At 52.2% G+C, this 20,918-nt stretch overlaps 10 protein-coding genes across 10 annotated transcripts; 5 read left to right on the forward strand and 5 right to left on the reverse strand.

Moving 5' to 3' along the window:
* Positions 1-405: 405 nt before the first annotated feature.
* On the forward strand, positions 406-2,520 carry BDQ94DRAFT_31594 (putative amino acid transporter). Its single transcript, XM_026775477.1, has 5 exons — positions 406-552; positions 631-713; positions 788-1,142; positions 1,193-1,421; positions 1,488-2,520. Exons 1-5 carry the CDS (start codon positions 497-499, stop codon positions 2,274-2,276), a joined length of 1,512 nt encoding a protein of 503 aa, XP_026626637.1. The 5' UTR covers positions 406-496; the 3' UTR covers positions 2,277-2,520.
* Positions 2,521-2,772: 252 nt separating this feature from the next.
* Positions 2,773-4,150, reverse strand: BDQ94DRAFT_31598 (Bax inhibitor-1 family protein). Its single transcript, XM_026775478.1, has 3 exons — positions 3,896-4,150; positions 3,758-3,828; positions 2,773-3,680 (listed from the first exon to the last, which is right to left on the reverse strand). The coding sequence occupies exons 1-3, from the start codon at positions 4,046-4,048 to the stop codon at positions 3,086-3,088; spliced, it is 819 nt and encodes a 272-aa protein (XP_026626638.1). The 5' UTR covers positions 4,049-4,150; the 3' UTR covers positions 2,773-3,085.
* Positions 4,151-8,514: 4,364 nt separating this feature from the next.
* On the reverse strand, positions 8,515-9,710 carry BDQ94DRAFT_143441 (DUF3759 domain-containing protein). The gene is made up of 3 exons (XM_026766227.1): positions 9,644-9,710; positions 9,383-9,511; positions 8,515-9,312 (listed from the first exon to the last, which is right to left on the reverse strand). Exons 1-3 carry the CDS (start codon positions 9,657-9,659, stop codon positions 9,068-9,070), a joined length of 390 nt encoding a protein of 129 aa, XP_026626639.1. The 5' UTR covers positions 9,660-9,710; the 3' UTR covers positions 8,515-9,067.
* On the reverse strand, positions 9,711-10,728 carry BDQ94DRAFT_143443 (uncharacterized protein). Its single transcript, XM_026766228.1, has one exon. It carries the CDS (start codon positions 10,198-10,200, stop codon positions 9,838-9,840), a length of 363 nt encoding a protein of 120 aa, XP_026626640.1. The 5' UTR covers positions 10,201-10,728; the 3' UTR covers positions 9,711-9,837.
* An 848-nt stretch (positions 10,729-11,576) lies between these two features.
* BDQ94DRAFT_143446 (uncharacterized protein) lies at positions 11,577-12,209 on the forward strand. Its single transcript, XM_026766229.1, has one exon. It carries the CDS (start codon positions 11,613-11,615, stop codon positions 11,811-11,813), a length of 201 nt encoding a protein of 66 aa, XP_026626641.1. The 5' UTR covers positions 11,577-11,612; the 3' UTR covers positions 11,814-12,209.
* A 411-nt stretch (positions 12,210-12,620) lies between these two features.
* Positions 12,621-13,409, forward strand: BDQ94DRAFT_170222 (alpha/beta hydrolase; the record flags this gene model as incomplete). The annotated part of the gene is made up of 1 exon (XM_026771445.1): positions 12,621-13,409. One exon carries the CDS (start codon positions 12,621-12,623, stop codon positions 13,407-13,409), a length of 789 nt encoding a protein of 262 aa, XP_026626642.1.
* BDQ94DRAFT_143448 (uncharacterized protein) lies at positions 13,394-15,516 on the reverse strand. Its single transcript, XM_026766230.1, has 3 exons — positions 15,126-15,516; positions 14,917-15,052; positions 13,394-14,853 (listed from the first exon to the last, which is right to left on the reverse strand). Exons 1-3 carry the CDS (start codon positions 15,487-15,489, stop codon positions 13,512-13,514), a joined length of 1,842 nt encoding a protein of 613 aa, XP_026626643.1. The 5' UTR covers positions 15,490-15,516; the 3' UTR covers positions 13,394-13,511.
* A 123-nt stretch (positions 15,517-15,639) lies between these two features.
* BDQ94DRAFT_143449 (Metallo-dependent phosphatase-like protein) lies at positions 15,640-18,585 on the reverse strand. The gene is made up of 6 exons (XM_026766231.1): positions 18,525-18,585; positions 17,816-18,455; positions 17,399-17,730; positions 17,083-17,340; positions 16,117-17,027; positions 15,640-16,066 (listed from the first exon to the last, which is right to left on the reverse strand). Exons 2-6 carry the CDS (start codon positions 17,931-17,933, stop codon positions 16,003-16,005), a joined length of 1,683 nt encoding a protein of 560 aa, XP_026626644.1. The 5' UTR covers positions 17,934-18,455; positions 18,525-18,585; the 3' UTR covers positions 15,640-16,002.
* A 45-nt stretch (positions 18,586-18,630) lies between these two features.
* On the forward strand, positions 18,631-19,670 carry BDQ94DRAFT_143450 (uncharacterized protein). Its single transcript, XM_026766232.1, has 2 exons — positions 18,631-18,736; positions 18,787-19,670. Exons 1-2 carry the CDS (start codon positions 18,721-18,723, stop codon positions 19,308-19,310), a joined length of 540 nt encoding a protein of 179 aa, XP_026626645.1. The 5' UTR covers positions 18,631-18,720; the 3' UTR covers positions 19,311-19,670.
* Positions 19,671-19,901: 231 nt separating this feature from the next.
* On the forward strand, positions 19,902-20,893 carry BDQ94DRAFT_170226 (Voldacs domain-containing protein; the record flags this gene model as incomplete). The annotated part of the gene is made up of 2 exons (XM_026771446.1): positions 19,902-20,167; positions 20,245-20,893. The coding sequence occupies 2 exons, from the start codon at positions 19,902-19,904 to the stop codon at positions 20,891-20,893; spliced, it is 915 nt and encodes a 304-aa protein (XP_026626646.1).
* Between the last annotated feature and the right edge of the window lie 25 nt (positions 20,894-20,918).

Consider the following 20,918-nt stretch of genomic DNA (forward strand, 5'->3'; position numbering starts at 1 on the left):
TTTTTGTAGAAGGACATTCCAACACACTTCCAGGTAGATAACTAGTAGATAATAGGAAGGTATAGTCATGACAATCTGGGGAAGAGTGAAGCCACCAATAGCGGAGGGCGATAAAAGGGACTGACTAAACACTAGTCAAAAGAGGACTCTCCACCGCCTCCGCTCCTTCGGCGGCTTTTTGGATTGCGCTGTTCATTCCCTTCCCTTTTCCTTCTTCTTATCTCCGGATGTCTTTCCCTTCTCCAACCCCTCTTTTTTAATTTCTCCTTTAATTCTTCCTGTCCAACTGACTTCTTCGCTGAATTATTCTCCATTCTTTACCCGACTTCCGAGCACATCTCCCGCTGCACCGCTGGTTCGAGTGGCTTCAACCGACTATGGTTGGTTGATCACCCGTAATCTTTTGTCGTGTGGCCACCTTCAATCCTTATCTACCGCCTCCAAAGATACTACCTTCTAACACCACTCTACTCTTCCTTCAACTTACCTCCTCACAATGATGGACGACGAAGCTTCCGTCGGGATTGGCTCCCCTCGAGCCGGTTCTCGAAGGTAACCTATACTATCTCCAATCCGGAGTACATCCCCAACTCTCAAGCCTTATCGCTGACAGGTACCCATCGGTCGCAGACACGGCGGTAAAGGGAAACGAAGCATCGGACATCATGGCGACGCCAGTTGGGTCAGCTGTGTGATCAACTTGGTCAACACAAGTGAGTCAAGCCGGAATACAAACAGTTACGCTCTGCGATCATTTGCTGACTCGCTCTCTGTTCTGGTCTGTTAGTTATCGGTGCCGGTGTTATGGCCATGCCGCTGGCCATCTCTCATATGGGAATCGTTCTCGGTGTCTTTGTGATTCTGTGGTCGGGAATAACCGCAGGTTTCGGTCTATATCTCCAGTCGCTATGTGCTCGGTACCTCGAACGAGGCACTGCATCTTTCTTTGCCTTATCTCAGATCACCTATCCTAATGTGGCCGTCGTCTTCGATGCCGCCATTGCGGTCAAATGTTTCGGTGTCGGTATCAGCTACCTCATCATCATTGGCGATCTGATGCCGGGAGTGGTTCAGGGATTTGTTGGAGGTGCTCCGGACTATGACTTTTTGGTGGACCGGCATTTCTGGGTAACAGCCTTCATGTACGCTGACTACTACATTGAGTGCGTCGGACAGTGCTAACTGGTTTCAGGCTGATTGTTATCCCTCTCTCATACCTCCGCCGCTTGGATTCGCTCAAGTATACAAGTATTGCAGCTCTGGTCTCCATGGCCTATTTGGTGGTTTTGGTCGTATACCACTTCGTGAAAGGTGACACCATGGAGGACCGTGGTCCGGTTCGGGTGATTCACTGGGCAGGCCCTGTTCCTACCCTCAGCAGTCTGCCTGTGATTGTGTTTGCGTTTACATGCCATCAGAACGTATGCTCCGAGACCCACAATCCAGATCTTCACTTCCATGGTTCATTGCTCTGACGTGCACCCCAGATGTTCTCAATTTTGAACGAGATCGGCAACAACAGCCATTTCCGAACCACCGGTGTTGTCTTGGCCAGTATCGGCAGTTCTGCTGCCACTTACATTCTTGTGGCTATTACTGGGTACCTCTCCTTCGGAAACAGTGTCGGCGGAAATATCGTGAGCATGTACCCACCGGGTCTTTGGGCCACGATTGGCCGCGCTGCTATCGTTATGCTTGTCATGTTCTCGTATCCTCTTCAGTGCCACCCATGCCGGGCCTCCGTTGACGCAGTGCTGCGTTGGAGGCCCAAGTCCTCGTCCAATAGCGACACCTCCCCTCATCGGAACCCTCTCTTGGGGCAGAGGGGTGGTCGAACCGCGGAGCCGATGAGTGACCTTCGATTCTCAATCATTACAACCACCATTCTTGTCCTGAGCTACATTGTGGCCATGACTGTATCTTCCCTGGAGGCTGTTCTTGCCTACGTCGGCAGCACAGGAAGCACCAGCATCAGTTTCATCCTCCCCGGATTATTCTACTACAAGATCTCCTCCCCCGATTCGCCCCACCACCAGCGTTTAATGAAAGAAGATGACGAGGCCGCCGAGGGCATGCTATCCGACGATAGCAACGATGAAGACGGAGAAGAGAGCGTGCAGGCACGCCCCCTAACCGACAGCGGCATCCTCCGCCGAGGAAAACGCCACTGGCGCCGATCTCTACTACGAAAATTAAGTTTGGCCCTCGTAGTATACGGGGTGGTGGTTATGGTCGTATGCCTGATCACAAACTCTGTTTTCATTGCTTCTCACTAGACGGGTTTTGGTTTTGGATGCGGGGAAGACAAAAAGATCTGGATGCGATCCATTTCCCTCCACTAGCTTTTTGGCCCTCGTGTGTGGTGACCTTTTCCGCTTTTCTTTCTAAATTTAGACACTCCCTACCAACTCTTTTTTCTTAGGTTTCATTTCTTCGTTTCTTGCATCTATTGGTCTCTTTCTTTTTTTCGGGTTCGCGATCTAGATCTGGGCTCTCTTCCGTCCAACGGTTACAATGTTGGGGTTTATGCACGCTATACCATTGCACCGGCGTTGGGGTTTCGTGTTTGGTCCGGTTTAGATAACGTCTTAAACCTTGGAATACACTTTTCAATATAATGGTGTCATTTTTCTCATCACATTTCTTTTTACATTGATCCGATCTATTCAACGTTGTCTTGGTTCCTTGCTTACTATTTCCCCATACATCTAGATCACAAGAAGAGATAAAGAACATGTTGAGTCATTCTACTTTTGAATACTGCTATAAGTAGGAAAGACTTATTGCAGAAAGTATTGTCACTAGTATTGAATGGATGTTAATCAACAGGCTTGTCTCAACGAGTGATGAGAAGTGAACAAAGAACAACGCAACTAAAGCTAAGCCGATGAAGAGTACAAGATCATCATTAAGCAATACAAGCAAGTCAGGCGAGGTATTTATCATCGCATAAACATCACCCTCAAGCACGTTCCTCTACCACCAACTGCGAGAAGCACAATCTGTATCAATTTCCACCACCCCACACCACACCACATCCCCCCTTCATCCCATCAAAACAACAACCAGGCCACCAACAAGTAACCTAGTTATTATTCTGACTATTCAAGATCCTCAAAATCGCCAAGAACAGATTCAAAATATCCAAATACAGCGAAATGCTCGCCGCAATCTCCTCCTCGACATGATAATGCCTCATAACCAACTGCGTATCAACAAGAATATACGCCGAGAAGATCAGCGCTGCCAGGCCACCATAAATCAGCTCGACGGTGCTGTTCGCCGGGAAGAACACAGCCACGAAGCCAAACAAGATAAGGAACCACAGTCCACCAAAGAGGTAGGGCATCCAGTTCGTGAAGTCGTACTTGGTCTGGCAGGCGAAGAGGGTGAGAGCGACAAAGAGACCGAGAGTTAGGATGAGAGCTTGGATGACGAGACGGGCGTCATAGAAGGAGGTCACGACGCTAATGGAGTAGGCTTCGAGGAGGGTGAAACCGGATAGGAAGAGAAGGTTGGCCGGGTAGGATTTGCGCTTCCAGTAGGTGACGAGCATGAAGCCCAGGGCGCCAAAGACGGAGACCATCATGAGCCAGAAGTTGGATTGGATCCAGAGTCGGTAGTTAGGGCTGAAGAAGGAAATGGAGCTGAGGATGGTGGTGAGAAGGAGTTGGGCCGTCCTGTTTTCATTTTCATGGATGGGTTAGTAGATGTGCTTGATGGAACCTGGGGGAATAGGTAGAGCTGGTGATCTTACAAGATCGCATAGACCTTCCGGATGAACTGCATACGGATGGGCAGGGTGCCCTCCGCGACGGTGCCGCCGAACTAATTACATTGACTGTTAGCAACTGATATAGTCTGTGGAAGAATGTGGGTGAAAGTGGTAAGCTACCTTGAAATCATCAGGAACATTGTCGTCCTCGCTGCGTGGCGCTGCTTGCGAGTAGTCGGCCGTTGCCTGATAAGACGGCGGGGGTTGAGGATAGGCGCGCTCCTCGAAGGAGTCGCGCTGCGGAGCAGGCTCGTATCTGGTATTAGCTGCCATTTGCTACTATGATCGTAAGAGACTGCGATGCTCTCAGACAATTAAAATTGGATGAATGAGTCGATGGGACAGTCTGGCATATTAGATAGGATAGACTAATCGGGGAAAGGAAGGAGAGGAGAGGGTCGAGAACCGCAGCGGCGCCGCGGCTCAACGGCGCTCCGGGGCAGGTGACGTCGGTGGTGTCACCTGATTGCTCGTTTATGCCTTAGGCATATATCTACTATTGCCATCTAGTATGTTCTAGCATGATAAGTGTTGGATCATTTGTAATGCCCAAGATTGACTACGATTGTGCTGTTGGATTGCACTACTTTACTACATGAAGTATGAGAATCCAATACAGGAAAGTTGAAGCTATTTAGGCTCATAAGAGTACTATAGTGTTGCCATTATGCCTATCATATGCCTCTATTATGTTTAGTATGTATCATATCTATCGTAATATATATGCCATGAAAAGAAATCGTGAGGCAAGTTGTCACCCATTAGTCACTGTCTGCTTCCCCTCTAGTTCCGCTCCTCGTGGAATGGAAGCTCTTCCATAATCACATCATCGTCCAAGGACGCTCTGCCGTCGTGGTATTCATCGTCAGTGGAGTCATCCGGTGTATCCTCTGAGCCACGGAGTGGCTGATCCCCTGGATCTTGGCCTGGACGCTTCTTCCGCTGAAAGTCCTGTGCATGCGCTGAAGCCAGCAACGAGCCGACACGGGAGAGGCCGCGATTGCGGACCGACATGCCTGGAGTGGACGGGGTGCCATGCTCCACATCGTGTGCTTGCGGTTGCTGCTCTTCCAGCGGCACGCCATCTGCTTGTTGGTCAACCTGCGTTGGCGGGAGGGAGACCTGGTAGGGTAGAGGCACATCTCTGGACGCTCGGAACAGCAGGACGTTGGTGCAGTGCTCATTCTCCACACGGAAAATCGTCCAGATACCTCGTCGGCAGACTTCTGATAGCGCCACGAAGAAGCTGAGCAACGCGGAGTGCTGCAGATCCCTTGTGAAGATAGCATAGAAGATCCAGTTGAATCGCACGATGACGTCGATGACCATCGCAACATAGTATACCCATGCTTGACGGAACGCCAGGACGTCGCGCAGTAACGGGCGCTTGGCGTAGGCGTTCCCCAAACTCCAGTCCATAACAAGGTCCCAAACCGAAACATAGACAGCGTTGAGCAGCGCGAAGGTGATGAACGTCGCTTGGAAGCGTTCCACTTTGTTGATCCGGTACAAGCTCAAAGTGACATAGTATAAAATGGTGAACGTGTATTTGCCAAAGTTCAGCAAATGCGGAAAGACGTTCCTTGTATCTGCGTAACGTCGTAGACACTGCAGAGCTCTCCAGATGCCCGGTAGGCAACTAAAGAATCCAAGCAGCCTGGAATGCGAAGAATTGCACTGGGGAGGGTCGCCCCAATGGTGTGCGTAGAGACAGAAGAATAATGCGATGTTCTAACGAAGATCAGCCACAACATCTTCCTTGTACGAAAACCGGGTTACTCACACCCATGGCGTATGTCTGGGAGCAATACATGTCTCCCAGAAAGAAGTCACGGAACTCGACAGGATAGAACCCTGCCAGAAGCAAGCGCCACTAGGTTCGTTAGCAGTGATTTGGAACCCGCCAGGGCGGTATCACTCACATTAGAATATGCCCACCATTTGCGGCTGCGGTGGTATAGCGTCCGCGCGGGCAGGAAAAGAATGATTGTAGTCAAGCCGATAAGGACAACAGGCCAATAAATATACATGCTATTAATTGACATGAAGTTGAGCCACATGAAGAGACCCAGCAGAAAGAAGAAAAAAGACGGCAGCTGTTACAGTCAGACACAGTCAAAAAGCCCACGATAAAACACCTTACCTCGGTAAGCTGGCGCCAGTCTAATGCATGCCTCGTATCATATTCAAACACAAAGACGTAGTTGATTTTGGCCCGAGTCCAGACCATACAGTCTAGGCAAAACAGTAAGAAATGGAGTACCACGAGGAAATAGCCAGCATAAATCTGCGCACAGTTAGCTAACAGCTGGCACTCGGAACAAATTAATACTGACCTGAAGCAAGTAGCTTGTGTGAGTCTTCACATCGCCATCCCGGTTACGAAGATTCTGCACCGCATATACTAATGACTGAGCAGCAAATAGGACACCACCCATCAAGAGCACACCGGCACGGAACGTGCATGGGGAGTAGTCCCCGGCCTTGTTGATAGTATGGCGCAATTTCGAAGCGGCGATCTTGCGGTTGCCGCGCTCGAAGTAACGAGCGTACAGGTCTTCTGCAGCAGACAGCAGATTCTCAGTAACCTCGCTTTGAACGAACCACGACTTGTTGACTTTCTCAGACATATATCGCTGCGCAGGACGCGCATTAGTAGTCTTGTCATATTTCTTGTTGATCTTCCGGAAAGCAGTCCTGTTCAGGTAGGCGTAAGCCTTCAGCAGCTCCACACCGCGATAGTACTCCTGAAGCGCATGCTTCAGCTTCCTTTTAGCGGAGCGATAAGAGACGTCGCTATTTGTCGGGTCTTCCGGCCGACGGATGAAATCCCGACGCGTCACTGTACGGTCGGGATCTTGATCTTGTCCCTGTAAGGCTGCTGACGGGGTGCCCAACTCGGCCAGGGCTTTTGAATTCTTCCCGAAGTGACGGCCAGTGAGAGCGCCGCGTATACCGAACCCAGCGAGGCCGCCAAGAGGGCCGAAAGTGTGAGACTTCTGCGTCCCTTCTTTCTCTGGCCGTGCCAACTTGGCACCTAGAACTTCCTGTGTGCGTTGGTCCCGCATGATATGCAGCTGATGACGAAGCACCTTGAGGCGTTCTGCAGCCTCCTGCTCCTTCATCTGATAGAAGGATTCTATTTTGGTCAACTCGCCATCCAAGAAGGCGAAGAACTCGTCCTGTCGCTTCTCGAATTCGGAAGATTCATCCGCTCCACGCTTCTCTGGGGATTCCCATTCCGGATAGGACAGGACGCGCTGAAGCAACGATCCTCTCCGGTTTGTAGGGCCTGAGATCGTATTCCGCTTATTATCCTTCTGGGGCGTTGCAGGACTCCGGTGAACCATGCCCTTGGTCGCTGTCCGTGTGCTCGCATGCCGCGACATCACCGGCGATGGAGTCTCAGGTATACTGGGCTGCTCTGTATCCCTCTCCGTCGAGTAGTCATCCTGCTTTGGGTCGATTGCGGGATCTGGCAGGCGAAGGGAGGCGACGTCCGATGATGCAGCGTTCAGCGGAGGGGAGGGGACGATACTTCCGTAGCTTCCAACGACGCCCGAAAACCGAGACCCGGGTACACGCAGGGGCTGACGCTCACTGCGGCTAGAGCCCGAGCGCGGTGAGCGTGGCGTAGGACCAGTGCTTCTTATAGGTGTGGAAGGAATGTGGGAGGGATCATTGGAATCGACTCTACTACTGGAGCGTCGGAACGGGGACGGGCCATCAGAACCAGCAGAACGGTCATGTTGGTCGTCATGCGCGGAAGCATTGTGTTGTTGAAGAGAGGGATGACTGGGGCTTCGAGTCGTCTTTTGGAGAGCGCGAGAAATTGCTTTGACTTTCTTCTTGCCGGTCTAGAAGGGGGAAAAAAAGCAAGAGACCCGTTAGCATCCAAACTGAAGCCAGAAAAAGAAAAGAAAAGAAAAGAAAAACAGCAGCACGGCAACGGACATACTGACCTTATAATCTAGATATTTGGCGCGCCATTCTGGAACCAGTTGCTGTTCCAGCTCCCTAATTCACCGTTGGTTATTCTTGGATTCTATAACACAAGCTTCAGGTAGTTGGAGGGAATGTAACTAACTTGGCGAATTTCATCGTGAGCAAACGGAGCTATAGCCGGGCATGATACTGGACGCAAACGAGCAAACGGCGGCCACGAGGGTATATAACAGAACCAACAATCGCATTGGCGACAAGTCACGGCGAGAAACAAAACTGGCGTATCAGGACATATATAGTAGCTGGCAAACGAAGGACGAGAAACTTTCAGCTCCCGTAGAAGCAGCCGACGCCTCGAAAACTTTCTTTTTTCTGCTCTTCTTTTCCTGTTCGAATCAAGCGACCCAATAGTTTGGAACCGGGACGGTCATTATCACCTCGATTACGAGCCGGACCAACAGGAGAAAGAGGAGAAAGAGCCAACCAAGACAGGGCACACAAGGGGCAGAAGCGAAGGGAACCAGGATGAACTCCCAATCGACGCAGAAAAACTTTGAGATACGATCGCACTCGTCATCGTGCGAGACAAGCCGATTCATGCCCTTCCATTTGGCAATCAGGCCCCAAATCGGACTGCGCAGGCATCTGATAGGCTGCGATGGCTGCACGTGCACGATGCAATGAGCTCATTTGCTCGCCGCCGGATTAATCTTCCTATTGGAGTTTGGCTTCAGGATGAACCCCGTTCCGAATACAGAAAATAGAGAGAATAGGGCCAGACCGCCTTTCGCCGCCCCCTCAGGCATCCCGAGGTTGATGTTTGTCCAGGTTCCGTGGATAATCTGCCCTGCTTGGGTAATTACCCCTGTTGAGGGGGGTTGCTTTCTGGGACGCGAAATCATTCCGACAGGTGCAAGAGTTTCAATCGATATTGATGTGTTAGCTGACATCAAACATTGTCTTACAACATTGGAAACCCATGTGGGAGATGCGCCCGTCGCCTCCCGGACACCTTGCATCCATGCGTACAATAGACCCTTGCCTACGGTCAACGCATTGATAATCCGCGAGCTTTCCTGAACGGGTGGAATCCTGCATATTCGTCTCCAGGGCAAGATTCATGATTCTACTGTTTGTTTGGTATGGATGTGAAGGGAAAGATAGGCCGGTTTGCTTTGAGATAAATAATTCATTTGGATATCTTGGTTTATTAGATAAGAATACATGCAGGAGAGGCCGTGTATCGGCGCTCTCAATCCATGATCATATTCGTTTCATTCCACACATCCATCCCCCGCGGATAGGTCCCAAATCCAGTTGGTTTCCCATCACACACAAAGAGGCTTCTTACCAGCCACCACGACGGCCCTCGAAGCGGTCAGGGGGAGGGAAGCGGCCGGGGTCGAACTCGGGAGCACCGTGCTGGCGCTCGTAGTGCTCCTCGTACATGTGGTGAGCGTTCTTCTTGGCGTGCTCGCGGGCCTTGATCTTGTCAACTTCGTCCATGCCCTTGGTCTCGGCGAGCTTGTCGACCTCAGCGCCAACAACGGCGGCAAGGGCCTCCTTGGCGAAAGCGTGGCTGACGGTCTTGCCTATAGGTCAGGTGTGGTTAGCATGGCAAACTCCTCATGGCTGGAATGGTTCTGAATGGTGCATTCATACCCTGCTTGCGCTGGTGGTCCTCCCAGGCCTTCATGCCCGCGAAGGAAGCGGCACCGGCAAGGAGCTCGTGGGACAAGTGACCCTCGTGCTTGTTCTCGTACACCTGACGGTGAGCGTCGTCGGATTGGTCTAGAGATCCATGTTAGCTATTGGAGGCCCTGATAAACGTCGTGTTGGTGAAGGCACGAGGCCAAGGACAAGACAGGGGAACCTGGTCAGGCCAGATGGAGAGGTAAAAGTGTAAGAGGGTATGTAACTTACCCCAGCCCCAGGCCATGATGATTGATGTATGAAGTAGTGAAGAGTTTAAGGTAGAGTAGGAAGTAGAGTGATTGATGAGAGAGAGAGAAAAGAAGGACTCGATGGGAGAGGACAGAGCATCTTATATATGTGCTGCCTGGACAACCCTACTCAGCATCTTCAGCTCTCTTGGGGCGCCCCTCCATCGCCCATCCTCAGAGTGCCCCACCGTCTAATCTCACGGAAATGCATCGAAAGTCTTGGGGGCGTCGGATAAAGAACAATATGGTTCGCTCCCGACTGTGAAAGGGTGGATCGAGGGGAAGATCACATCCAGTGAAGGGAGTGGACACAGGCCAGCTGAAACTGCGCAAAGGAGGCAGCGCCTGGGGAGAATAGATGGATCGGGATTTGATTGGAACAGACCGTCGCTTAGACGCTACGAGAAACCGAATAATTGAGCGGCAGTGAGGGCGAGAAGCACCAAGCCACAGCCTCGTGGAGCGATGTGATGGGCACGGAATTGTCCAGGAGGGGCAGTCGAGGGGTAAGCTACTAGCCTCAAAAAGTTGAAACATCAGGTTCCAATCATGTAAGAGGAATCATGTATCTCCGGTTGGGGATCCGTGGTCACTTTGGGAGCATCAATCGTGTGCCCCTCTTAGTCCAATTCTTACGGCCGAGGCAGCGACTGTCTACACCGCGCATAGGCTACAACGGTGATAGGCTACTATCTATCTAGTGACTGTTCCTGCTCTTCGTTTTGGGGGCCATGCAGATGCCCTTGCGTGTGTCTCCTGCAGGCCAGTTGGAGTCCTCACGGCCTTGAGCAACGACCATCCGGATCATCGCCTGAGCAGAGTGCGTACGTACGCGTCCAGGGTCGGAACCACGATGTTATTGCTGGGCGACTGGGTCGAGATGGGGATCTCCTCAGCCTTAAGTCTGGGCGAATCCATTCTGGTACATTTAGCGCCGCAGCCACAGTTTGCCCAGTCTTGGCGGGCGTGAGATGAGCCGGTCGACCCGGTCAGCTTCTCGTCTTGGTGAGGCTTGTCTAAATATCAGGTGGAGGGTGAGTAATTCCCCCGCCTTTTCGGTGGTATCTGTAGTCTATCAACGGTGTATCGGGGGAGAGCTGTCACAGACGAGTGTCAGGGACTTTAGTCTCAAACACTCCCAGCCGGCTTGAGAGCCTCCATGTTCACACCTAAAACTGGGATTCTATTTTGGGTCTCGGACAATCGGGCAAGTGGGCGAAATGGTGGAATCGGTGGAATTCCCCCCACTGCCATTGCCCGATCTGGTCACTTCCTCAATAGTGCGAATTAAATGCCCCTCACTGTGGCGCAGTCACTCATCCCACCGCGTGGTGGCGGTGTGTGGCTTGGCTGATGCCACCTTTTCTTTCTTTCAAACAAAATGTCTAATAACAATATCTCCGAATTAAGTGTATTTGCTGGCTGAGAATATTATGTCGTCATAGTCACTGATGTGTTGTTTCACTTAGCCTTTGAGGCATTCGGTGAGAGTTGTGAATCTATGCCTTTCTCATTGCCTCACTTGCGTGATATTCTTGGCTCCGGGAAAGTGGTAAGCCGGCAAATGAAATATACTTTCCAGCATGTGAATTATGTCCTCCAATGATGTGCATATGTTGTGTGACTGTATTGCACATGAATCTGGCATATACAATAACTCTGTCTATGCGTTCCATACTACATATCCAGGGCAACCATGAATGAGAACGGATATTACTCAATAAACGCGTGTCCTTTCCACTGTATCTCGCTGCCTTGTACGGCCTGATTGACTATCTCAAGTATTGAATTCAATGAGGAGTTAAGAGTTTGGAACACAATCACGGCTCATACAAGAGACTACTAGAATGGGATTCGGAAATACTGAGGACTCATTCTCGCCATAGTTGTACTATTAGAAATCTTACTACCCACGACAATGTTCAATCTCCATTACACTGACAAATTACATGGAAACCCCAAGCATAAGATCCCACTCGAGCTTCATCCTTCATTCTGTGACCTCATTTCTAGCCTGCAGCCCAGTAATTTCCCTCTCATTCAAATTATACATGACTTCGATCACACCCTCATGCCCATCTTCACTCCTAGTGTCTGCATATAGTGACAAAGTGTTGAAATTCCTCCAGTTCGTTTACTTTGGCTTATAAGAAGCTTTTCAATAAAATCCAGAGAATTTTTAGAGAATATAACAACAGGAAGTAAAATGAAGAAGTGAGACGGCTGTAAAAGCAAGTAGGGAGGCACGAGACCCTAAAGAAGTGAAACACCCGTCAGGTTAACGTGTAAAAACCTGCAAAGATGTCACTGTCAAATGGAAGGCAGTGACCATGCCAATTAAGTCTGGAGTAATCCACGCATAGCACTTCTATTCTCTCTAGGTATATCATCGAGGAGATTGGGCTAGTCCCACCACATGGCTGTTTTTTGAACAAATGATCAAGTTTGAATTGTAATCACAAGAGAATATACAATATATATAGACAAGCGAGAACCTTGCAGGATGACCAAATAAGCAGTCATATTAAGTCAACAGTGGTCTAGAACTGCACGCATGCCTCGTTGCAGACTAATTCATACAATCAACTGGACTAACAGACTGTCCACATATGCACTAGTCCCAAACAGGAAACTAACTGCTTGAGCTTCAAAACTTCAACCAACATTCCTCTTATCAATTTCTATATCGTTACGACTACATGCTATAACAACCCCAAAGAATCTATCCCTGCTACGAGAGATATACAAAGTATTTAACACTTATCGTATTATTTTTCTCTACGAACCCAATACACAACCACCACAACACTCAGAAATCATAACCAAACAACCCCGCCAACCTCACACTACTGTCTCCCACCACCACAACTACAACCACAAGACTCACACGACTTGACCATCTACAACTCCTGCTCCTCTCTCTAAATTACATCACTCCAAATCAAACCACAATCAAAATGCCTACCCCCCCAAGCCCCTCGCACTTCCCCTCACATCTAACCCTAACCATCACCCCCCCATCATCCTCCTCCTCCACCACCTCTCAATCCTCCCCCAACATCCTCCTCCTCCTCCACGGCATCGGCGACACAAGCCAAAACCTCAGCACGCTCGCCCGCGCCCTCAACCTCCCGGAAACCACCATCCTCACCCTCCAAGCGCCGACCCCGCTCCCCTTCGACCTAGGCGGCTTCCACTGGGGCGACGACATCACATTCAGCCCCGCGGGGGACCTCGACATGGACGCCGGGTTCAGTCGCTCCACGAAGACAATCATACAGGAGGTGATTGTCGATACGTTACTGAAGAAGTGCGGATACAGGGGACGGGATATTATAGTGTTTGGGATCGGGCAGGGGGGGATGGTGGGGTTGGAGGTTGCTAGACACTTTAAAGATTTATCGGAGGGGGTTAAAGATGGGGATCGGGAACTGGGAGGCGTGGTGTCAATTGGTGCGCCGGTGGGGTTATCTGGGAAAGCACCTGCGTCTGGGACTGGGAAGAGTAGGACGCCGGTGTTGGTTGTTGCGGGGAAGGAAGATGGAGGGGAGAGGAGTACGGCTGTGAGTGCTGCGGGCGTGAGGAGGACGAAGGAGTGGTTTGAGTTCGTTGAGGTGAGCAGGTATAAGAGGCGCGGGGATGGGATGCCCCGGAATGCGGATGAGATGAGACCCGTGATGGAGTTTTTGGCGAGGAGGTTGAGGAGTTATAAGGGGGTACCGGAGGGGAGTATTGAACTTAGTTAGGGGGGGATTAAGTTATGGGTCAGATATGGGAAGGTGGATGATGGGATGAGTCTATTGTACATGACATGCTTAGCTAGGTACCCTATCTGCTGGCAACTGCCTCTACTGGAGCTCCTTCAGAGCTGCGCGTGCGCGCTCGATCGTCTCTCTGGCGTCCTTCTCCGCCGTCACTTCTTCGACCTGTCGGCCACCCTCGCGGGCGGTCTCGCGCAGCTGCGTCTCCGTCTCCAGCAGCGCGGTGCGGCCGTCTTCGCGCACTTCGTTCTCGAACCAGTGTCGCGCGGACTCCCACTTGCGCTGTTGGCGGCGTAGCGAGTAGATCAAACCGATGGCGGCCATCGTGCAGGTCTCGTAGATGGTGGCAGCCGGCAGCGAGACGTAGGTTAGCGCTGACAATGCCGAGGTCAGGGTGGTCGTGGACATGCTAAACAAGACCAGACGCTGCGCCAATGCCTGCAGCGACGGCACTGTCGTCTCCATGAGCCGGCGACGACTGGTCGCAATCTGTGCTGGCCAGGACGTCTGCTCCTCTTGCATGGGAGTCGCATCGGTCAATCCGGCCTGCTGGAACCGGCCGGCAGTCCAGATGACCTCTTTCTCGGCCTGACGCAGGTACTTCCGGCCCAGAATCTCCGACGTGATCATTCCCACGTCGTCCACATGCCAGAACAGCTTCCACCAAGCCAGTCCGCGCCACGGCTTGCTGGCAAACCCTTCCTCGAGTGAGCTGCGGAGCTCCCTGTGCCCGCGCTCCGCCCACTCGGACACGGATCGTTCAAGCATATCGCGAGTCTCCCACGACACAGCGCCACTCTCCTGTTCCAACAGCTTCCTCTTCTCAGCAGCGGCTGCACCAGCCTCCGCGGCATCCAGAAGAGAAGTGATCAACGTCCGCAAGGACGGATCCAGCGTCCCTTCCTCAGCTCGCAGCGAAGACAACCAGTCCACCACTGGTTGCACACCACTGCTGTTCCAGCCGCGTTCGTAGAGCGACGCATTCTGCACTGACTCTCGGAATTTTGCCAACGCCTCATCCGCCTTGTCAATGTCCACGAACGCGACCCGGCCGTCGTACTTCTGTGGCTCCGTGACCGCCAGCTCAATAGCCCCAAAGACCGACACAGCTTCTTTCTTCAAGTCCGACCGCGCCATCAGTCCGCTATACGCCAGAAACCCATCGACACCGCTACCGCATACAATGCTTCGATGCACAGGATACCGCACCATATTATGCCGGCCGGAATGCGACGTGCGGATCGTAACCGTAGGCACGAGGAAGGTGTCAGCCGTAAATGGATGAGACTGAGTAGCGTCCGCGACTCCAGCCGACTCAGCACCGAGCGTCGTAACGAGAATTTCCAAATTCCCCTTCTTCAGAATGGGCGAGGGCACCGAGATCGTAGGGAGGAGATCGTTGGGGATTGTTTCGGAGACTTCGCCGTACCTGCATGTAACTTAGTACCTATCCCCCATTCTTAATACCATGTATTTGTAAATGTGGACCTACCGAATCAACAATCCCCTCTCCGTATCCTCACCATACGCATCCAATGCATCCTCCCAGCTCTCCCTCGAATTCAGCGGATCCGCCAACAACAACCGAACGAGCCTGCGCGCCGCAGTCGCATCATTCAGACCCAGAACTGGCCCAATCATTAGCATTCCCCAGCCAAAACATGAAGTACTAGAAGAGAGAGAGAGAAGAGAAAGACCTACCCGCAACTCTAACAACCGGCTTCTCACTCTCCAATCCCCTCAACGCAAGCTGCAACCGACTCAAATTCACCTGCTCCGGCGCAACATCCTTGACCCGGTTCAAAGCTTCATGTAGATCCTTCAATCGGGGAGGGATATGTCTTGTGTGAACGACAGAAGTGGTCGCAATGCCGCTACGCTGCAAGGATGCCCATGATTGTTGTTGATGTTGTTGCTGTGGTAATTGTAGTCGGGTTCGACGCGAGGAGAGAGAACGGCGCCAAGTGGAACAAGACGGGCAGTAGAATACTGATGAGGAGGATGAGGAGGAGTCTTGAATCTGCGACAGGCTCTTGGAGAGCGTGCCGCGGAGTTTGGGAGGCATTGACTGCGTATTTGGTGAAGAAGGATGGGATGGGGGAGGAGGTGGTGGAGGATGTAGGCAGGGCCGGTCGGAGATTCTGGCGCGGGACTTTCGGCGGTCTTGGCGTAGCGTAGCTTATAGCTTAGATTTGAAAGAGTGGCTATGGAGTATGGGGTAACGATAATCCACAGTAATCAGATTGACTATTTTAATAAACTAGTCTGTACAATACGAACAGCTCAATTCATGGTGTATCGATTCATCAACTCATGGTCGAGTCGTCACGGACGCTCGATTGCTGTGCAGGAATTACACAAAAGCCCCCCCTGTCCACCTCTCCATTATGCAATACAGTAATCTCTCGCGACAATGTATAGGAGCTACTCAACTGCAACTGTCACCACGCTCGCGTTTTTGGGGTGACAATTGATTCGGCCCATACACGGAGTAAATAGTACCCCGAAATGCAGTACCTCTGCATGCCGCTTCGAAAGATGCTGGTTCAGATGGAACACCCAGTTACTTCCTAATCGCTCATGCTTCTCGAGAGTCCCGAGTAGCATCCCTTTGTCGCCGAGTCTTGCCCGATCCCGCCGACCTGGAAATTGTTAGTACGATGGTCCGGAACAATCGTTCTGCTTCACTTACATGCTAATCCGCCTGGCCACAGTTGCCAGCCCGGCATCGTTTTCTGCCTCATGATGCGCCCGCTCAAGGGCAATGCGTCTGTCTTCCTCGCTGCGTCGAATGACCTCCTCCTGCGAAGGGGGCAGACGTTCGTTCTGCAGATCGACCTTGCGAGCATCTTCGAAGTTGGTAATAGCCTGCTTGATACCCTCCGCTCCCAGCATCAGAGTACCCGCCGGGAGACGACCTCCAGCAGCGGTCTTGAGTTCGGTGACCCGCTCGGACTCTTCACGCAACACCTGGAATACACGCGACAGACGTCCAATGGCAAGAATCTTGTTCTTGATCGCACGTCGCTTGAACTCGCTGCTCTCAACATCCATCGCTGCAGGAGGAGAGGGGGGTGCGGCGGTGGGCGAGACGGACGTGGGGGTATCATCTTCAAGCTCCTCCTTAGAGCAGGTGTTGAGAATGGCAATAAGCATGTCCGTAATCTTCTCACCGACGAAGGGAAGAGACCAGGTGAAGACGTCCATGAAGTTGGGGAGCCAGTACGGGTGAGGCGTGCAGTTGAACTGTCGGATATTCATGACGTTGTTCTCGTATTTCAGGACGGCGGCCTTGTTGTTGTAGACATCCAGGTAGTTGGGAGCACTGAAGATGGTCATGACACTGGGGAAACCGGTCGTACGTGTCTTGCGGTACATGCGGTAACCGGCATCTTGTGCCTCGTGCGCCCGAATGATGGAGAGGAGATTGTTCTTTTCGAGGAACGCGCACGCCGCGGGGTACGAAAAGAAATACGAGCATCCGCGGACGCTGTTGTGGATGAAGTAATCTCCAGTCTTCTCCTGCCCAAAGTCTTCCAGAGGATCGGCCCAGAGGATGTCGCACATCAAGCCATGAGTCGGGGGCTCCCTAAAGCGATCAATCTGTCGCTAAGTCAGCCACCAGTCCAACCGATGTAGTGTTCAGCCTATAACATACCGCCTTGATGTCTTCCAGAGTGTGCAGCTCGGGGCTGAGACCTCCATGGATACAGAGGAACTGCTTATTCATGACCGCCGCCAGCGGCAAGGAGCAAAACGATTCAATGCATGCCTCGTAAATGCGCTCGCTGTATTTGTGCTTGCACTCGAGCTTAAAGGTGAAGTAGTCCGTCAAGTGCCGACATTCGTGATTACCCCGCAGGAGCCAAAGCGTATTCGGATACCAGATCTTCAGAGCCCAGAGATACAGGACACACTGTAGCACGCGAGTCAGTGGGTGTGGCAATTACCAGACAGTTTGCGATCAGACGAACCTCAATACTGAAGTAACCTCTATCCACATAATCACCGAGGAAGAGATAGCGCGTCTCGGACGGATCTCCGCCGACTTCGAAGAGCTTCATTAAATCGTAATATTGTCCGTGAACATCACCGCACACGGTGATGGGCGCATCCATCTCCAGCAGGTTGGGTTCAGCCCTGAGAAGCTGAGTACCGGCCTGTATGATCCATAGCGCCTGATCTTCAGTGAGACGACCTTCGCGGTAGAAGTGCTGCTTGAGGAACTGCAGGTTGGGCTTGGAAGGGTCTTCACGAGACCAGAACAGGTCGTCCGGCGGGGTGTTCAACGCCGGCGCTTGCACCTCTGAAAGACCATAGAGTAGTTAATGGGGTGTTCATCCCGATAATAAAGTAGAAGGAGGGTAGGAAGAAAAACATTGTGGCGTTACCTTTAATTACTCGCTCCAAGGTCGACACCTGAGTGCCATCTTCCATAACATGTAACGTAAAGTCGATCTCCGGGACCGGCTTTTTATCCGTCACCGCACGCGCGATAGTGCGATCCATGGTGACTCAAGTGACAGGGAGGACGTAGATCTTGGATCTGGGGAAATCACAAGAACGTCGTGCCCCGGGGGGTTGCGAGGAGGCGAAGAAAAGGGGAAAGACACCAGCGCGGAGGCCAGTTGTTGGTGGGGGGTTAAGCGGCGGCGGGATTGGATTTCACACACGAGACAGGCGGAGATCGCGAGGACTGGCCGTTGTAGGAACAAGCTGGACGGATCACCAAAAATCCTACGAGGTGGCGATTCCGAAGTTGACAAGGAGGGGAGCGAAATAGGGTTGGAAAAATTGAGGCTAAAGCGTGGGTCAGGGACAAGACGAGAGGGACGAGCGAAGAGGAGGAAGATGGGGAGAGGCGCCGGGCAGTGCAACCCGAATAGGAGATGGTCGGCCTTCAGCTCGATATCGTCAAGGCTGGAGAAAAGAGGCTGAAAAGACAGCCTGACCACCTTTTCTGCAGAGAGTCACTAGAAAAGATGGACTCGGAAGAATAAGCCAATTATCGTGTAAGATGCAAACTACTAAGTAACTAGCCCCCCCTCTTCGTGCTCAAGATTCATTGAATCTAATCTCTCCCTCTCTCTTCATTGCGAGACTCCCTCGACGTCAGACCAACCGTAAATACGGTAATTCTCAGCCGGCGGATAACTCCCGCTTCGTTACAGTCCCTGTAATTAATTACGCCGCCCGCGGGGGATCTCATGCCATCATTACTCAGGTAGACGGAGATACTCTTGTCCTGTCTCTCCTCGCTCTTTCCTGTTACTCTCAATCCAATCCATCATCCACCATGTATGAGTCCTATCGTCAGTAACGTCTTCCAACTCCTGTTTGGCTTATCAACTGACTAAGACAGGCCCCCATCCCCTGCTGGCTCAGGTCCCCCTGACCGTTTCCCCCTTCATCAATCTCCCCACTTCCGTCACTCTCCCCTACACCTACAAGTCCGTTCCCTCGACCATCCCCCCTTCAGTAACAGTCGACTCAAGTAACCCCGATGTCAAACCTCGCTATGTGGTCTCAGCCAGTGGCGAGCATGCTGCCTCCCCAGAAGAGATCTTAGCATCCTGCAACGCCCTCGAGCAGCACCTGAACAAGACGCGAGCCGAAGCCGAGAAGGCAATCCGGGGCTGGGAGGACTCAATCACCCAGCGCGACCTGGCAGAGAAGCGACGTGTGGCTCCCGGATGGCTAGACAGAGACGAGAAACTACTTCAACCGAGTAACGCGGCTGCTGGCCCTAGAGCACAGGGCCAACCTCAACCTAGTCTCTTAGACAGCTCGTTCTCCGACCCCAGTGCGGCCGCACTACCGTCCATGGTACCACGAGATGAAGGTGAAGAATTGGATAGAGCATTTGGTGGACTGGACGTGAAATGAGAGCTGCGCGCAGATGGTTTGAAATACAACATACCGGGGGTGGCTTCGGGGAAGGCCATGAACCGCGCTGTGGCTGCTGAAACCGCTGCAGGTGGATGCTATGGGCCCTTGCTTTGGCGGGGATAGTAGCGCACTCCTTCGTCCCATGCCAGGATAAAGTTCAAGCTTGTGCGCACCATAATCTGCAAGAGATCACCAGTGCAGGGCGCTGTGCATCTGAACTAGCTGAACCGCGGCAGTCCGCAACCTGCGCCAGCAAGAGCACAGCCATATAACCATATCTGGTACCCATAAGCAGCTAGCTCAAACAATCACCAATAAACGAGCCTAGCATCAATCATAATAACATCACATATTCCCAAATAATTTCCGCAAGAGTACACCTATCCAAAGCAGCGAAACCGACGTAGAAACAAACCGTGGTAGACCCCCCCACCCGCCCGGCGGATATCAACTGCCATCATCAGCTACTGATAATCTAGCTTTGCTCCGCCCGCAAAAGCTCCATCATCTTCTTTTCTTCCCTCCTCCCTCACCACCACCACACTTCCTCAACCTCACACCTCGAAACTAGCAACTCCGTCCTCCAAAATGGAATCCATCGCCGCACCCCCCGACACAACAACTTTCATCCCCCTCGCCGAACACCAATCCCGCACCCCAAGCTCCTTCCACTCCGGTCCGCCAATCCTCTACTCCCACCACCACAACTGCAAACTCGTGCTCCTGGAGCGCGAAGCCCTCGCAGTCCCAGCACTAGGTGCTCTGCGCGAAGCCTCCACCGCAAATGGCACCACTGAAGAAGAGGGAGACAAGGAGATCGTTATTTCCGGTGTGAACGTGTGGGTTACGTCTGAGTGAGTAGCCCGACCTAACCAATCTCTCATCCCTCCACAACCAGAACTGTATGCAAGAGATGCTAATAACAACCCAGAAAATTCCTCCTCCACAACCCCACAACCAACACCGGCCTCTCAATCCCCTACCCCTCCATCTCCCTCCACGCCATCCAGCGCCTCCAGCTCCCCAGCTCCGAAGACCAAGTGCAAGGCCTGTACATGCAAATCGCCAACCCGACTACCTCCTCCTACTCCTCCGCCGACGACGAAGAAGACGCCCTCACAGTAACAGTCGTCCCGGAGACTCCCACCCAAGAATCTTCTTCCCCCGCCGAGGAAGGGGACGAAAAGCCCGAAACGCCCACCCAGACCCTCTACGCTGCTGTGTCTGCGTGCTCGAATCTGCACCCGGATCCGGTTGAGCCCGGTGATGAGGACGAGGATGATTATGAAGGAGAGGAAGGTGCGTTTCAATCTGGGTTAGTGTCGATGGGCAGTGCGGAGGGCGGGTTGCCGCCGCCGGTCGAAGGGAGTTCGGGATGGATTACGGCGGAGAATATGCATGAATTTTTTGATGAGGAGGGAAATTGGATTGCTGGTGGTGAGGAGCCGACGTTGCCTTTGGGGCCGGGGGCTGGGACAGTGAGGCAGAGGGAGGAGGATGAGGGGGCGGTTGATGGGCAGGAGGGTGTTAATGGGGATGGAAATGGAGGGGAGGAGACGAAGTGGAGGAGGACAGACTAGAAGGACTCTTTCTATCCTCCTCTCT

This window comes from Aspergillus welwitschiae (genome assembly GCF_003344945.1).
Source record: "Aspergillus welwitschiae strain CBS 139.54b unplaced genomic scaffold BDQ94scaffold_15, whole genome shotgun sequence".
Lineage (NCBI taxonomy): Eukaryota > Fungi > Ascomycota > Eurotiomycetes > Eurotiales > Aspergillaceae > Aspergillus > Aspergillus welwitschiae.

Bases quoted from the DNA above. Each gene is read 5' to 3' on its own strand.
- BDQ94DRAFT_143443 (XM_026766228.1), bottom strand. From the start codon at position 10,200: ATGTTTCAACTTTTTGAGGCTAGTAGCTTACCCCTCGACTGCCCCTCC.
- BDQ94DRAFT_31598 (XM_026775478.1), bottom strand. From the start codon at position 4,048: ATGGCAGCTAATACCAGATACGAGCCTGCTCCGCAGCGCGACTCCTTC. The intron at 3,829-3,895 runs GTAGCTTACCAC...CAATGTAATTAG, and splicing joins ATGTTCCTGATGATTTCAAG to TTCGGCGGCACCGTCGCGGA. The intron at 3,681-3,757 runs GTAAGATCACCA...AAATGAAAACAG, and splicing joins CGGAAGGTCTATGCGATCTT to GACGGCCCAACTCCTTCTCA.
- BDQ94DRAFT_143446 (XM_026766229.1), top strand. From the start codon at position 11,613: ATGGAAACCCCAAGCATAAGATCCCACTCGAGCTTCATCCTTCATTCT.
- BDQ94DRAFT_143448 (XM_026766230.1), bottom strand. From the start codon at position 15,489: ATGCCTCCCAAACTCCGCGGCACGCTCTCCAAGAGCCTGTCGCAGATT. The intron at 15,053-15,125 runs GTAGGTCTTTCT...TGATTGGGCCAG, and splicing joins GCCGGTTGTTAGAGTTGCGG to TTCTGGGTCTGAATGATGCG. The intron at 14,854-14,916 runs GTAGGTCCACAT...AGTTACATGCAG, and splicing joins GAGAGGGGATTGTTGATTCG to GTACGGCGAAGTCTCCGAAA.
- BDQ94DRAFT_143449 (XM_026766231.1), bottom strand. From the start codon at position 17,933: ATGGATCGCACTATCGCGCGTGCGGTGACGGATAAAAAGCCGGTCCCG. The intron at 17,341-17,398 runs GTTCGTCTGATC...CGCGTGCTACAG, and splicing joins GAGGTTACTTCAGTATTGAG to TGTGTCCTGTATCTCTGGGC. The intron at 17,028-17,082 runs GTATGTTATAGG...ACTTAGCGACAG, and splicing joins CTCTGGAAGACATCAAGGCG to ATTGATCGCTTTAGGGAGCC.
- BDQ94DRAFT_143441 (XM_026766227.1), bottom strand. The intron at 9,313-9,382 runs GTATGAATGCAC...CCTGACCTATAG, and splicing joins GGACCACCAGCGCAAGCAGG to GCAAGACCGTCAGCCACGCT.
- BDQ94DRAFT_31594 (XM_026775477.1), top strand. From the start codon at position 497: ATGATGGACGACGAAGCTTCCGTCGGGATTGGCTCCCCTCGAGCCGGT. The intron at 714-787 runs GTGAGTCAAGCC...CTGGTCTGTTAG, and splicing joins GATCAACTTGGTCAACACAA to TTATCGGTGCCGGTGTTATG. The intron at 1,143-1,192 runs GTACGCTGACTA...AACTGGTTTCAG, and splicing joins TTCTGGGTAACAGCCTTCAT to GCTGATTGTTATCCCTCTCT.